This window comes from Macaca thibetana, chromosome 5 (genome assembly GCF_024542745.1).
Source record: "Macaca thibetana thibetana isolate TM-01 chromosome 5, ASM2454274v1, whole genome shotgun sequence".
NCBI classification, from domain to species: Eukaryota; Metazoa; Chordata; class Mammalia; order Primates; family Cercopithecidae; genus Macaca; species Macaca thibetana.
In genome coordinates this window covers 70,133,583-70,150,490 of record NC_065582.1, presented here as the reverse complement: position 1 = coordinate 70,150,490, position 16,908 = coordinate 70,133,583, and the positions used below count along the sequence as shown (strand labels likewise).

The following is a 16,908-nucleotide window of genomic DNA, read 5'->3' as shown; positions in this document are numbered from 1 at the left end:
TCCTGAATACTGTTTTCTAACTTGTTTCCATTCTCCCCATCACTTTCAGGTACACCAATCAAACTTAGATTTGGTCTTTTCACATAGTCCCATATTTATTGGAGGCTTTGTTAGGTTCTTTTCACTCTTTTTTCTCTAATCTTCTGACTTTATTTCATTAATTTGATCTTCAGTCACTGATAGCCTTTCTTCTGCTTGATCGAATCGGCTACTGAAGTTTGTGTATGCTTCACGAAGTTCTCTTACTGTGTTTTTAAGCTCCATCAGGTCATATAAGCTCTTCTCTTCATGGGTTATTCTAGTTAGCCATTCGTCTAACCTTTTTTCAAGGTTTTTAGCTTCCTTGCACTGGGTTAGAACATGCTCCTTTAGCTTGGAGAAGTTTGTTATTACTGACCTTCTGAAGCCTACTTCTGTCAACTCTTCAAACTCATTCTCCAGCCAGTTTTGTTACCTTGCAGGCGAGGGGTTGTATTCCTTGGAGGAGAATTCCTTCTGGTTTTTGGAATATTCAGCCTTTCTACTCTGGTTTCTCCCCATCTTTGTGTTTTTATCTACCTTTGGTCTTTGATGTTGGTGACCTATGCATGGTGTTTTGGTGTGGATGTCCTTTTTGTTGATGTTGATGCTATTCCTTTCTGTTTGTTTGTTTTCATTCTAACAGACAGGCCCCTCAGCTGCGGTCTCTTGGGGTTTGCTGGAGGTCCACTCCAGACCCTGTTTGCCTGGTTATCACTAGCGAAGGCTGCACAACAGCAAATATTGCTGCCTGATTCTTTTTCTAGAAGCTTTGTCCCAAGGGACACCCACCTGTATGAGGTGTCTGTCGGCCCCTAGTGGGAGGTATCTCCCAGTCAGGCTACTCGGGGGTCAGGAACCCACTTGAGGAGGCAGTCTGTTCGTTATTAGAGCTTGAACGCCGTGCTGGGAGAATCACTCCTCTCTTCAGAGCTGTCAGACAGGGACATTTAGGTCTGAAGAAGCTGTCTGCTGTCTTGTTCAGATATGCCCTGCCCCCAGAGGTGGAATCTAGGGAGGCAGTAGGCCTTGGTGAGCTGCGGTGGGCCCCACCCAGTTCAAGCTTCCCTGTGGCTTTGTTTACACTGTGAGCAGAGAACCACCTACTCAGGCCCCAGCAATGGCAGACACCCCTCCCCCCACCAAGCTCCTGCATCCCAGGTTGATCTCAGACTGCTGCACTAGCAGTGAGCAAGGCTCCGTTGGTGTCGGACCCGCTGAGCCAGGCACTGGAGGGGAACTCCTGGTCTGCTGGTTGCTAAGACCATGGGAAAAGCTCAGTATTTTGGCAGGAGTGTACTGCTCCTCCAGGTACCTTCACTAATGGCTTCCCTTGGCTAGGAAAGGGAAATCCCCTGACCCCTTGTGCTTCCCGGGTGAGGTGATGTCCTGCCCTGCTTTGGCTCGCCCTCTGTGGGTTGCACTCACTGTCCAACCAGTCCCAGTGAAATGAACCAGGTACCTCAGTTGGAAATGCAGAAATTACCTGTCTTCTGTGTCGATCTCGCTGGGAGCTGTAGACTGGAGCTCTTCCTATTCAGCCATCCAGGATTTTTTTTTAAGCTATCTGTTTTTTCTTCATTTGAGAATGTCGGGAACACAGGAAACTGTTTTCTAATATTAAATTCTAGATGTCAGTCACCAGGGGTTTTTAGAAGGATTAAAAATAACTTTATTAAAAAGATCATGTTATATTATAATGTTGCTTTCATTAAGCAACATTTTCTTTTAGCTAGTGCTATAAAAGGTGAATAATTCAACATTCGATCAAAGTGTTCATTAGAGAGGAAAGCTGAAAAGCTAAACAATATGTATGACACTCTTAAATTTACACTTTGGGAAATCTCCAGGTAAAGAGTTACATTTTGCTGTGTTCCCTGCAAGATCAACAACTCATTTATCTATTTTATTTTTAAATTAGGAGAATATATTGGAGAGGATTCATTTTCACATAGTGCCAAGCAGAGATGCAGACATGTGTACCTCTAAATCTTGTATCACTCACCAGAAGTTTGCTATGACTCTGTATGAACAGGTGAGATGGCTTGATTATTATTTAGATATTATAGTTCTGTTTTATGATTGATAGATTAAGCATATGTTTTTGCCTATGTAGTGTGTGTGTCGTAGCTGTGGAGCATCATCAGATCCTCTACCTTTTACAGAATTTGTGCGGTACATTTCTACAACAGCCTTATGGTAAGAACCTATTAAAATATAATTATCAAAAACGTTAATACCGTATTTAAGCACATTGAACACTTACTTTATAAAATCGTAACATACATGAATTTCCCCTCTCTGTCTGAGGCTACCACATATGCTGCTGTGAGATGTATTAAGTGATGTCTATCAAAGTTGGATGTTTGTAATTTAGCCTAATATGTGTGTTACTTAGTGAAGTGTACATAATACTAGTTAAATTTTATGTCTATTTAATTTATAACAAATTTTAGAACTGTGAAGGGGAGCATAAAATGATAAACTGAATGTTAAATGGAACTATACATGGTTGCTTCATTTATGAGATGTTCTGTTTGTAATGGCCATATTTTCAGTCAGCTCCGCTATGTCCCTTTCTGGTGATAAAAGCTAGGGTAAACAGAGAAGAAACAAAAATGTGAGCATAATTCTCAGTTAGGTTATTGCATTTGAGGCCTCAACATTCACTTTAAATAAAAAATTTGCCATGCTTGCCTGCTCACCTGCCCACTCACTCTCTCCCTTTCTGTCCATGAAAGATTAGCTAGTTAAGGATCTAAGAGTTAACCCTAGACCTTATATAATGTTCTTTGACTATTTTCCAACAGATATTTGAAAGTATACATATTTGGCATGTGGCCAGGCGCAGTGGGTAATGCCTGTAATCCCAGAATATTGGGAGGCTAAGGCTGGTAGATCACCTGAGGTCAGGAGTTCAAGACCAGCCTGGCCAAGATGGTGAAACCCCATCTCTACTAAAATAAAAAATTAGCTGGGTGTGGTCTCGGGCGCCTGCAGTCCTATCTGCCTCGAGGCTGAGGCAGATAACTACTTGATCCTGGGAGGTGGAGGTTGCAGTGAGCTGAGTTCATGCCACTGCACTCTAGCCTGGGTGACAGAGCGAGATTACGTCTCACCAAAAAAAAAAAAAGAAAAAAAAAATTTGGCATGTGGTAAACATTGAGTAAGATCATAAACATTTGCATACATTTTAATACAAAAGACATAATATGGATCAGTAATTATCAGTCAGAATATGTTAGTGCAACAGTTGATAAATGTTGCCAATATTTGTGTCAGTGTGCAAAGTGAATATCATGTTCATCCATTTCATATGATTTATCTTTCTGGCTTTATTGGGTATAAAACCTTATTTCATAAAGATTATTGAGTAATAACAATTTTGTTATTTGGATGTGTTTACTATCTTCCTTATATTTACAGACAGGTAAAAAACAGTGATTTAGAGAAACATTCCTAAACTTCAGTCAAATTGTAGTCGGTTGTCAGTCATTTTTTAAAATTTCTATGAAAAGTAGGATGGTGTTCGAACAAAGATAGACAATAAGTTAAAAACTAAAATTTTAATTCTACTTTAAAACTCCTGAATGAAATGACAGTGTTCTCAGGCAGAATGTTAGATAATAAGAATTAGAGCCCATCATTCTCTGCTTGGTAAACACTGCAAGTTGCAGGAGTGTGCGCTTTGAATTCTAACTATAATACCCTTATTTGTGTTGGTAATCAGTGTTGAATACCAGTTACTGAATGCTTACCATGTTCCAGGCTTTATGTAAGTTGTCACTTTTAATCTTAACGAAAATTCTAATTTGTTGATGAAGAAATAGGTTTGAATGAGGTTAATCTAGTAAGTAGATGAATTAAGATTGAAACCCAGATCTGTCTGACTTCAACATTTTTCTGGATGTTGTCTAATGCTGTCAGTTTTGTAAGAGCAGTATATGCAGTTTGAATGAGCTTATCAGATTTAGGGCCTTCTAGTGTACTCGTGAAGTGTTTTGGATGGGTACATTTAGTTGTTACCAAATACTTGGAGATTATTTAAACTTGAACTGTAAAATATATCCAGCTCTAGAATAGTTATATTATTGTTAAGTACAACCAGAACATCTAGAATGGAAACTAGTTAGTGTTTCAGCTTACATGACATTCCTTTTTGGAAATATTTAGATAGTTTTAGTATTAGCCTGTTCTCATGCTGCTAATAAAGACATACTCAAGACTGGGTAATTTATAAAGCAAAGAGGTTTAATTGACTCATAGTTCCATGTGGCTGAGTAGGCCTCACAATCATGGCAGAAGGCAAGGAGGAGCAAAGTCACGTCTTACATGGTGGCAGGCAAGAGAAAAGAATGAGAGCCAAGCGAAAGGGGTTTCCCCTTATGAAACCATCAGATCTTGTGAGACTTATTCACTACCACCAGAACAGTATGGGGGAAACTGCCCCCATGATTCAGTTGTTTCCAGCTGGGTCCCTCCCACAACATGAAGGAATTTTGGGAGCTACAATTCAAGATGAGATTTGGGTGGGGACACAGCCAAACCATATTAGTTACTTAATACCCTGATACATAAAAATATGTCTTTTAAGGAGGTTGAATAAAAAGTATCACAGTTAACCTGTAGTGCATTAAAGGGCCTGCCTGGGCTCTAATAAAATGATTAGTATCCTGGCTGGGCACAGTGACTCACTCCTGTAATCCCAACACTTTGGGAGTCTGAGGCAGGTGGATCACCTGAGGTCAGGAGTTCAAGACCAGCCTGGGGAACATGGTGAAACCCCGTCTCTACTAGAAATACAAAAATTAGCCAGGTGTGGTGGCACGTGCCTGTAATCCCAGCTCCTCGAGTGGCTGAGGCACAAGAATCGCTTGAACCTGGGAGGTGGAGGTTGAAGTGAGCCAAGATTGCGCCATTGCACTCCAGCCTGGGTGATAGAGCAAGACTCCATCTCTCTCTCTCTCTCTCTCTCTCTCTCTCTCTCTCACACACACACACACACACACACACACACACACACACACACACAAAAAAAAAAAAAAAAAAAACAGGAGTAATATTCATAATAAGAACAAAAGGCGTTAAATCTGGCTTTACTAACTCTGGTTGAGACTTCTGCATTTAATCAGCAAAGGACCTTCTAGCCGAAATTGATAACTTTGCTTTTAGGAACTTTGGGCCAGAGAGGGAGCCTTTCCTACAGTTTATTGTTCTTGTTAGGGTAGGGTTTAAACTTAAGTTTCTACTCATTAATTAATAATACAAATGAAACATTTGCCTTAGAACTACCTCCAGACAGAGGATCTTAGCCTCATTCGTCTAGTTCCAAACATAAAATTTTGTGTTATTTTGTTCTCTTTATTTGAGCTAATTTTTTCATCATATACTTGGCAAATTTAATAATTTTTCATTTTATGGAAATGTACTTTATGGTTCATTTTTCAGTTATGGTCATGTTTTAGACAGAAAAAGTGATGCATATCTAAACTGACAATATTTTTCATGTGCAATTTATTAAAATTTTAAGTTCATAGGCCCAATTTGGGATTGCTTCTTTTTTTGTAGCAATGAAGTTGAAAGAATGTTGGAAAGGCATGAACGCTTTAAACCTGAAATGTTTGCAGAATTGCTACAAGCAGCAAACACAACAGATGACTATAGGAAATGTCCTGTAAGTATAGTTTGGAGAATGTTAGTATGCTTCTTGTTCTGTAAATTTGAAAATAGGCATTCAAATATTATCATGTAAATACTGATTCTATATATAGAATTAGCTTTAAGAATTTTTTTAAAATATTATTTTAGATTATACCATGTGTACCATTTATCTTAGCATAATTTCTTTAAAAACTCCTAAGTTGTGAAGGTTTGAAGGTAGCATATGTTGATTAAATTTTTTCAAAGTCCTGAAATTTATCATTTGATTAAAGAGAAAGTTTCTTTTCAGTAAACTTGAATGATACTCTTTTCTCATCTAATATATTTGTTACTGACTTCAATGATTTTATTTCTGCTTTTTTTTAGGTTGAATTCTTTAACAGATTTACAAAAATATCAAAGAATACTTTTATTTAAAATAGACTTCTTGTTTAATCAATAATTAAGACAAATCGCTTGTTAGAAGTCATTTTTTAGTATACTGAATAAATTGCAAATATATGTTAAAAATGTCATTATATAATACAAACTGTGTAAGGTTTTGCCTATGGTTTATCTGTTTTCATAATTTTAGAACTTTTCTTTTGTGTTTTTCTGTAGAGTAACTGTGGCCAAAAAATAAAAATTCGCCGTGTTTTAATGAATTGCCCAGAGATTGTTACAATTGGTTTAGTCTGGGACTCTGAGCATTCTGACTTGACCGAAGATATTGTTCGGAATCTAGCAACACATCTTTATCTTCCTGGGGTATCTTATCTATTTTCATTCCCTTCCCTTTTATTTTCAAATTCTTCTAAAACATCTTGATATATATTATGATACACTTATTTTGATTCCAGAAGTAAATTTTTTTTCTGAACAAAATAATACTATTTCGATGTTTTATCCGATAAAGTCAAGTTTAATCAAACCAGGCTAACTGGAATGCCTTTACTACATAGACTAGTAATGGCTTTTAATTACAAACTAAACTGTCTCATGACTTTTGCTTCTTTCACTCTAAAATAATGATGATTGATGATTTTTTATCTATGGCCATGATTGTAAATATAAATATTGTTAACTTAGAAAGGTTTAAGATTTAACATTCATCTAAAGTACTGATCTCTTTTTTTTTTTCCCCAGCAGAGTCTTGCTCTGTCGCCCAGGCTGCAGTGCAGTGGCGCAGTCTTGGCTCACTACAATCTCTGCCTCCCAGGCTCAAGCAATTTTCATGCTTCAGCCTCCCTAGTAGCTAGGATTACAGGCATGTGCCACCATACCCAGCTAATTTTTTGTATTTTTAGTAGAGATGGGGTTTCACCATGTTTGCCAGGCTGTTCTCGAACTCTTGGCCTCAAGTTGGTCCACCTGCCTTGGCTTCCCAAAGGGCTGGGATTACAGGCGTGAGCCAGCATACCCGGCCATGATCTCTTGATATGCTTGTTACTTTCTTAGTATATTTTGAATCGGTTGATGTTACAGTTAAAGTTTTAGAGATAATTACCTTTTAGATAATGTGTTTAATGAACATTCAAATACGTGATTCAGTCAAGAATTACCAGAAATGTGGAATTTATCTCATATTTTGAGTTTCTTTATGAAAAGTGTCAATCATGTGTCATTAGAGATACTCTATTATTACTAAACTAATTTGTAGTGAATATGTTTTTTTGGACTTAAAGTTTCTATGAATGAATTAAAAGTGGTAATTCTGTTAACAATGTGATGTCAGTGGTGCCTTCAAGTAATAATATCATAATATTGGATTGGGGCAGTATGCGTGAGAAATATTTCATTATGTGTCAAATACATGATTCATCTAATTATTCCTCATTTTACAAAATATACAGTGTTAAGTGTAAATTACTAATTTTTTTAAACAGCTTTTTTATAGAGTTACTGATGAAAATGCCAAAAATAGTGAACTTAACCTTGTTGGTATGATCTGCTATACCAGCCGACATTATTGTGCCTTTGCATTTCACACCAAAAGTTCCAAATGGGTATTTTTTGATGATGCAAATGTGAAAGAGGTAAGTGACACTTTCTTTAATTGAAATAATGACTGTGATTTTTAGTTTTTGTTAATAAATGATATATTGATATTAATATTAAAAAGGATGATATAATTATTATGTAAAATAGTAATAAATGAACATAACAATGATAGAATCATTAAGTTCAAACTTTCTTTTATTATTCTTGAAATTGGCTTATTTTGAAGCCAACTTTTAAAGCAGTCCATTTCCAGAATAATAATAGACTAATGAATATTAGTATACAAATATGTAACTATCAGTGATCTGTGTGTCAGTGATGATCCTTTTTGCCTGATGCATACTTGCTATATATTTTTTTTTTTTGTAGATGAGTCACAGTAGTTTTGTATAACTAGCGATGAAAATGTGCTTGCCTTTATTTTTATTATGACAATTTTTTTTCAAATTTTGTGTGTGGAATACAGAAATAGATATGTGAGTTATATCTTTTGGTAATTACAGTTGACCCTTGAACAACATAGGAGTGCCAAGCCCCTGTGCAGTTGAAAACCCATGTACAACTTTTGACTTCCTCAAAACTTAACTGCCAGCAGCTTACTATTGATAGACAGCCTTATCAAAAACATAAACAGTCAATTAACACATATTCTGTATGTTATACGTATTATATACTGTACTCTCACAGTAAAGTAAGCTAGAAAAAAAATCTTACTTAGAAAATTATAAGCAAAAGGAAATATATTTACCACTCACTAAGTGGAAGTGGATCATCATAAACGTCTTCATCCTTGCTGTCTTCACATTGAGTAGACTGAAGAGGAAGAAAAGGAAGATTGGTCTTGCTGCCTCGGGTGGTAGAGGCAGAAGAAAATTCACATATAAGTGAACCTGCACAGTTCAAACCTGTGTTGTTCAAGGGCCAACTGTAATTTATTTACTCAAATAGTAATAATATTGTCTAGAAAAGTAGTGAATAATAGTTCTTAATAAGGAGTATTGGAATCACATGAGGAGCTTTTTAAAAAACATATATTCCTGGACTGCTAAAGTTTTGATTCAGTAGTGTAAAGGCAGGTATCTGAAATTTTAAGTTCTACAGGAAATTCAGACATAGCACAAACTATTGGTCTTGCCAAAGCTTACTGGCTTTGGCAATCTTTATTAAGTAGTAAACTCATTTAAAAATGCAAGTTCTTTGGTTGTTATAAGCAAATGATGTAGAATTCTATTTAGTTTCATTTTAATATACAACAAAAGGCCATTTATCAGCACTGTGATTAAGACAATACAAATTCAAATATTTGGTATTTAGTGGACTTCTAATTCTACCCATGAAGGATTAACTGCTATAGAAATAGGCATTTCACTGTTTAAAACTAGGACATAGGTGAAACAACTCTAAACATTGAACAACATGCAGTTGAACAGAGAAAAGGGAAACAAATGAGGTCAGCTCTATAATTACCCACTGCTTACTGCCTAGAGGTAGTTTCTGGGTTGCAGTGCAGGCAGTGGGAGCCCAAACAAAGCCCAGCAGTGTCCCTGAGTTCTGCAGACTGAAACTGGAGTTCAGGGAGGCCTAGATGGCTAAAATTTGCAGGACAGAATACTAGAAAGAAAACTGCACAGGGAGAAAGTTCTGGAAATTGACAGAAGGGTTCCCTGGAATTTGTGGCTAAATTGTGATTTGTGCATGTGAGGGGTGAACCCACACAAGTTTGGGGTTAGTTGGGAGAGATGGGAAGCATCACTGGAAAACAAAAGGTAGGAGGCAGAGGTTGCAGTGAGCCGAGATTGTGCGACTGCACTTCAGCCTGGTGACAGAGTGAGACTCTGTCTCAAAAAGAAAAAAAGAAGAAAAAAAAAAAAGCTTAAAACAAGCCTTGAAAGTTCAAAGCTAATCCCACTTTTAAAATAACACAACAAAATTCAATACCCAAGACTATGAAGTTCAGTGAAATTCAATATGCCACTTCAAAATAGCATTCAATAAAATATTACCAAATATTCAAAGAACCTGAAGAAAAATTAATAAAAACAGACCAGAAATGACTGAGATGGGAATATCAGGGAAGGATAGTAAAACTACTATTTATGTATAGGGATTTTTTAGATAACGTTTAATAAGCATGAACCATAAAAATAGTTGGTAAATTAGACTTCATTGAAAGTTAAAATTGTTGTTCTTCAGTAAGATACTATTAGGAGAATAAAATGACAAACCATATACTGAGAGAAAATATTTGTGAAGCATGTGTCTAATAAAGACTGTATCCAGAATATTGAAATAACTCTTAAAACCCCATTAAAAAATCAGCAAAAAATGTTGACAGTTCACCAGTGAAGATATATGGATGGCCTTGAAATGATATTCAGTACATCATTAACCACAATGGAAATACAAATTTAGTTCAGAATGACATTCTAGTACTCACCTGTTGTAATGGCCAAAATTAAAAAGACTGACAATACAAATAGTTGGTGAGGATAAGAACAGCTAGAGCTCTCACACGAGGCTGATGGAACCACAAAATTGAACATTCACTTTCAAAACTGTCAGTTTCTTTAAACATATATTTACTATATAACCCAGCAAATCCACTCTTGTGAAAACGTAACTCCACATAAAACGTGTACGTGAATGTTCAGGATAGTTTTCTTCATAATGCTCAAACTAGAATGACTCAAATGTCAACAATAGGTGAATGGATGAACAAATTGTGGTATAGCTATACAGTGGAATATAATACTCAGCAAGAAGGACTGAACTATTGAACTGATACATGCAATAATGTGAACAAATCTCAGAAGCATTATGCTAAGTGAAAGAAGTGAGATATAAATGACTGCATGCGATGATCCCATTTATATGAAATTCTAGAAGGAAAAACAAAGGTTTAGAGAGTAGATCACTCATTTCCAGGGACTGCAAAGTGGGGTACCAGGTAAGATTTTGGGGTGAGGATTACACGATTGTATTGTCAAAACTCACTGACTTGTACACTATAACTAGATAATTTTACTTCATATAGTACACCTCAATAAAGCTGTTAAAATTTTGGTATTTATATTTAAAATCAGCACTTTGCTTGAATTACTTAGTACTTTGATGTAGGAGTTTATTAAGTTTCATCTTGAGTCGATGTGTAAAAACATTTTGCAGTTTCTACTTTGTAAAGTTTAAGTTATTCAAAATTTGGAGGAAGAACTGGGTATATTAATTACCCTGTGAAGGTTTTTATTTTATTTTCACATTGACTCTTCAAAGTCTGGCCAATGTGGTGAAACCCCGTCTCTACTAAAAATACCAAAATTAGCCAGGCGTGGTGGCACATACCTGTAATCCCAGGAGGCAAAGTCATGAGAATCCCTTGAACCTGGGAGGAGGAGGTTGCAGTGAGCTGAGACGGTGCTACTGAACTCCAGCCTGGGTGACTGTGACACCTTTTCTCAAAAAACAAACATTACAAACAAAAAAATGGACTCCTCAAGTCTCTTGGAATCCCCAGTGAGGAGGATAAATAGCTGAATATATGTAGTTCAGAACAGCTCATCAGAATTGTTCTTAAAAGTCCCCTTCTCTGCAAAAATATTCTAGAATGCTTTGTGGTGTTTTTGTTTGGTTTTGTTTTGCTTTTAAATCAATTTTATAGAGGTATAGTGCACAAACATTAAAATACACCTATTTTAAATGTACAGTTGGAGTTTTGATAAATGTATTCACCCATGTAACCACCATAATCAGTACACAGAACATGTTCATCACCCTAGGAAAAGTCTATCAGGCTTCTTTGTTGTCATACTCCCCACACCACCCCAGGACGAGGAAATTGCTGGTCTCATTATAGATTAGTTTTACTCATTCTACAATTTTATATAAATGGTCTCTTATAGTATGTACTATGTGTCTGCCTCCCTTCCTTTAGCATAATGTCTTTAAGATTCATTCATGTTGTTTGTATTCACACTTTATTTTTATTGTGTTTTATGGCTGTACAACAATGTATCCATTTACCTATTGAAGTATGAATAATCTGTTTGTGAACATATTTTTTTCCATTGCTCTTAGATAATACCTAGAAGTGGGATTTCTGGGTTGTGTGGTAAGTGTCTGTTTAACTTTACAAGAAACTATCAAATTTATTTCCAAAGTGGTTATACCAGTTTGCATTCTGTGAGAGCAATATATGAGAGTTCCTGTGTTCCACATTCTCAGCAGCACTTCGTGTTGGTATTCTTTTTAATGTTAGCCCTTCTAGTGTATGTATAATATTATCTCACTGTGGTTTTCATTTGCATTTCCCTTGCAGTTGGTAATATTTTGAGCATCTTTTCTTGTGCTTGTTGACCATTCTTACATCTTTCTTTTGGTGAAATGTCCAGATTTTTTGCCAGTATTTTGCACTGGATTATCTTCTTATTAATGCATTGTAGGGATTCTTTATTCTGCACAGTAGTCCTTTATTAGCCGTATGTTGCTTATTTTTTTTTCAATTTCTTAATGGTGTCTTTCTAAGAGCAAAAGTTATTAATTAATTTAGATTAAGTCCATTTTTAAAATATTTTTCTTCTGTGGTTTGGTATGCTAAGAAATCTGCCCTTCCCCAAGTTTGCAAAGATTTTCTCTTTTGTTTCCTTCTGGTTAAGTTTTAGTTTTTGTGTGAGCTATTCTTAGTTAATTTTTTTTTGTTTGTTTTATATGAAGTCAGGTTAAAGTTATTTTTCTCATGGTAAAAGTTCTTTATTTTCAGTTGTAGCACCATTTGTTGAGCTGACTCTTAAATTTCTCCATTGAATTGCCTTGAAGTCTTTGTCAAATGTCAGTCAATCACATATTTGGAAAGCTTTTTAAAATTTATTTGCCCATCAAATTTGTAAATGATAATGTTTAACAGATTTTTATTTATACTAGTTACTAAATACAGTTAATTATATAATATGATATATACTTGAACTACTAGCAGCTGCATATCTAAATTTTTTAAAAATATAAAATAACTCAGAGTCTCTGTCTTTTCATGTAACACATTGATTACAAGGTTTTGTTTTGTCTTTATTCATTGTGTTTTTTTAAAAGATTGGAACTAGATGGAAAGATGTTGTCTCCAAATGCATTCGATGCCACTTTCAGCCACTGCTTTTGTTTTACGCAAACCCAGATGGGACAGCAGTTTCTACTGACGATGCACTCAGGCAGGTTGTCAGCTGGTCACATTACAAATCTGTTGCAGAAAATATGGGTAATTCTTTCTTTTAAAAATTCTCCATGTTTTTCTATTATCACAGTGAACTAGGAATACTAATACTCTGAATATAAAATGAATATCGGGGGGAACCCCATCCCCGATATTTAACATGGGTTCTTTTCTATTCCCTAAGTGTGTCGGTTGGTTTGAGAAATAAACGGAAAGAATACAAGAGAGAGAAATTTTAAAGCTGGATGTCCGGGGGAGACATCACATGTCGGCAGGTTCTGTGATGTTCCCTGAGTCATAAAACCAGCAAGTTTTTATTAGCGATTTTCAAAAGGGGAGGGAATGTACGAGTAGGGTGTGGGTCACATGCGTCACAAAGTAATAGAATATCACAAAGCAAGCGCAGGCAGGGCGAGATCACAGGACCACAGGATGGGGCGAAATTAAAATTGCTAATGAAGTTTCCGCATGCATTGTCATTGATAACATCTTATCAGGACACAGGGTTTGAGAGCAGACAACCTGTCTCACCAAAATTTATTAGGCAGGAATTTCCTCCTCCTAATAAGCCTTGGAGCGCTACAGGAGACCGGGGCTTATTTCATCCCTTTGACTTTGACCATAAAAGAGGGATGCCTCCAAGGAGGCCGTTCATAGACCTACTCTCAGGGCGCATTCTCTTTCTCAGGGATGTTCCTTGCTGAGAAAAAGAATTCAGCAATATTTCTCCTATTTGCTTTTGAAAGAAGAGAAGTATAGCTCTGTTCCGTCCGGCTTACCGGCAGTCAGAATCCAAGGCCATCTCCCTTGTTCCCTGAACATTGCTGTTATTCTCCTTTTTTTTAAGGTGCCCAGATTTCATATTGTTCAAGCACACATGCTCTACAAACAATTTGTGCAGTTAACACAATCATCACAGGGTCCTGAGACGACATACATCCTCCTCAGCTTCCAAAGATGACCAGGATTAAGAGATTAAAGACAGGCATAGGAAATCACAAGGATATTGATTGGGGAAGTGATACGTGTCCTTGAAATCTTCACAATTTATGTTCAGAGTTTGCAGTAAAGACAGGTGTAAGAAATTATAAAAGTATTAATTTGCGGAACTAATAAATGTCCATGAAATCTTCACAATTTATGTTCTTCTGCCATGGCTTCAGCTGGTCCCTCTGTTCGGGGTCCCTGACTTCCCACAACAAATATTGAGGATAATTTCAAATTTGACTTTGAGTAGAGTTGAGGCAATTTTAGTAATTTTTGTTAGTATTTTGGAATGATCCTTTTCTCATCAATGGCCTCAGAAGCACCTTCAGGAGTTACCCACTATTATCGTCACACAATCACAGAAGAGGCTTCACTAGTAGCTCTTTCTAGAAGTACGTTTTAAGTGATGTAGTAAACTGGAAAAGTCCAAAACAGTTAGGTCCTTTTTGAATGCAGTATAAAGCATTTCAAAATTCTTAAATGATGTCAGTCCTTATAAGTTTTAAGTAACTTTTTTTACAGTTAAAAATAATCTGAAAAGAATGGTTCAAACATCTCTTTTCATGGTAAGGAAAGGAATGATACATTTTTGTTTCTCTTTTTAAGGATGTGAAAAGCCTGTAATTCATAAGTCAGATAATTTAAAAGAAAATGGATTTGGTGATCAGGCAAAGCAGAGAGAAAATCAGAAATTTCAAACTGATAATATTTCATCATCTAATCGGAGCCACAGTCACACAGCTGTAGGGAGAGGACCAGGTACGTGTTTAAATTGTCATTTTTACATAGTTCCGAGTGAGTGTCTTCCTTTTTTCACTTACCGCACGATGCTTACCTAGCTTTCCTTGCCTATAAAGTGATAATAGCAAGTAGGTAACAAAATTCGTCTTTTGATTTATGCATTTCTCTGAGAGCTGTAGTTTTACCTGACCAGTTTGATTCCATGAGTTGTTTGAGTTTCTCCATGCACTCAGACTGTGGTAGGCCTGAGGCAGTCTGGACAGTTACCAAATAAAGCAACAATGTGGCATTTCCTTCAAGGAGTTAATAATCAGCTTGAAGCAGAAAAACGTGAGTTAATAATTTGGCATAAATGCCAAAATTAAATTTACTGGTAGTGAATGCAACAGTAGTTCAAAGTTAACTTATTGCCGTAGTTTGTTCTTAACCTCATTTTTATTAAACTCTGCCTTGTTATTGTTATCCCATAACTAACTTTCACAAGTCGAGTTCTGTAACTTGGGTTCAAAATGAGACCTCACGATACTGTGTACAGTTACAGTTTAGAAATACACATAACTCTTGTGTGGATGTTCAGGATGATTTTGTAATCAACCTTTAAATATATTAATGAAATAATGTGTAATCATAAAAGTAACTCATTTAATCAAGGGTAGTAACATTGAGAATTAACAGTTATCCACAAAAAACTAAAATAAAGGCTTTTAAAAAATTATTAAATATTAAAAATTTTCCTTTCACAGATTACCTATACTTGTAGATCAAGGCATTTTATGTTTTTCAAACAACACCTAGTTTTAAGCCCAGAAATAGTATATGTGTGTGTAAGAATAGAAGCATTGGAACCAGACAGCTTGGGTTCATATTCCCGGTTCTCGACTTACAAACTTTGTGAACTTGGGCAAATTTCTAATTTCTCTCTGCCTCAGTTTCCTTACCCAAAATAGAGACAGTAATTGTACCTTGAAGAAGTAAATGAGTAACACATCTGGCAAATAGTGACCATTCAGTTACCTTTAGCTCTTATTATTTTAATGGCAGATCTCTTTTTTTATACTTGTTTTAGAGGCTATACAAGAAGTTCTAAAAGACAACATGCATCTCCAGTGTCAAGAAAAATCACATTTAGTTTTTAATCATAAAAATACCATTATATACTATATATCTACATATCTATGCTTTTTAAAATTATATCAACATTTTTATATAGATCGTTTTATTTTTATTGAGCAATTTGAAAAATGATCTGTATCATAGTAAGAAAGATTTCTTTTACAGCTAAGTTAAGTCACATTGATCAAAGGGAAAAGATAAAAGACATTTCCAGAGAATGTGCTCTGAAAGCTATTGAACAGAAAAACTTACTTTCTTCACAAAGGAAAGATTTAGAGAAGGGACAAAGAAAAGATTTAGGACGACATAGAGGTAAGTTAAGATCTTGTACTATTGATTTTAAAAGGAGCTGCTAAAATCTTATTTTAAAACTGAATTTTATAACTTTAATTTCTGTATATGTTAAATATATATTAAAAATATATAAAATATATAAGTTAAATATATATTTATATAATATAGAAATATAAAAATTATATATTTCTGTATATGTATATATAAATTAATATATAATTTCTGTATGTAGTTTATAGCAAATAAATTATATTAAAGTTATTTTTAATAACTTTATTTTTAAGAGGTGAGAGTTCACTGTTGTGCAGCCTAGAGTGCAGTGACACAATCATAGCTCTCTACAGCCTTGAACTCCTGGGTTCAAGCTATCCTCACATCTTAGCCTCCTGAGTAGCTAGGACTACAGGCACATGCCACCACATCTGGCTAAATTTTAAAAAGTTATTTATAGAGATGGGGTCTTGCTGTGTTGCTCAGACTGGTCTTGAACTGCTGGCCTCAAACGATCCTCTTGCCTCAGCCTCCCAAAGTGCTGGGATTACAGGGGTGCCCAGACCTATTATATTTTATATATGTGTATATTTATTAATGAGAAATTTAATACACCTATACTAAATCTAAATATGCAAAATATCCTGATTCTTAAATTTAATTCTAACCTGGGATACTTGTATATGGGTTTCTATGTTTTAACTTACTTATAGATATAATTCACTCATGGCATATTCAAGTAATAAGGAAGTTTATAAAACTAAGTGAAGGGACTTCTTTTCTGGCAATCCCTGACTTTCCCTCTCTTTACTTAGTATTTCCATTTCCACATTATAAGCATGTCTCTTTATGGTTTTATGCTTTTTTCTTTATGGACAGAGCATAATTTAACTGATCGTGATAGACTTTACAGGCTGATTTAAGAT

General features: G+C 35.5%; 1 protein-coding gene across 1 annotated transcript in view; it reads left to right on the top strand.

Annotated features, from left to right (window-relative positions):
- Window positions 1-16,908, top strand: part of USP53 (ubiquitin specific peptidase 53) — a 78,533-nt gene that overhangs the window by 44,189 nt on the left and 17,436 nt on the right. The window contains exons 6-13 of the mRNA XM_050792334.1: window positions 1,940-2,053; window positions 2,135-2,217; window positions 5,587-5,692; window positions 6,280-6,426; window positions 7,545-7,694; window positions 12,739-12,901; window positions 14,450-14,602; window positions 15,863-16,009. Of these exons, the coding sequence (XP_050648291.1) occupies window positions 1,940-2,053; window positions 2,135-2,217; window positions 5,587-5,692; window positions 6,280-6,426; window positions 7,545-7,694; window positions 12,739-12,901; window positions 14,450-14,602; window positions 15,863-16,009 (1,063 nt within the window). The remainder of the gene's footprint in view (window positions 1-1,939; window positions 2,054-2,134; window positions 2,218-5,586; window positions 5,693-6,279; window positions 6,427-7,544; window positions 7,695-12,738; window positions 12,902-14,449; window positions 14,603-15,862; window positions 16,010-16,908) is intronic.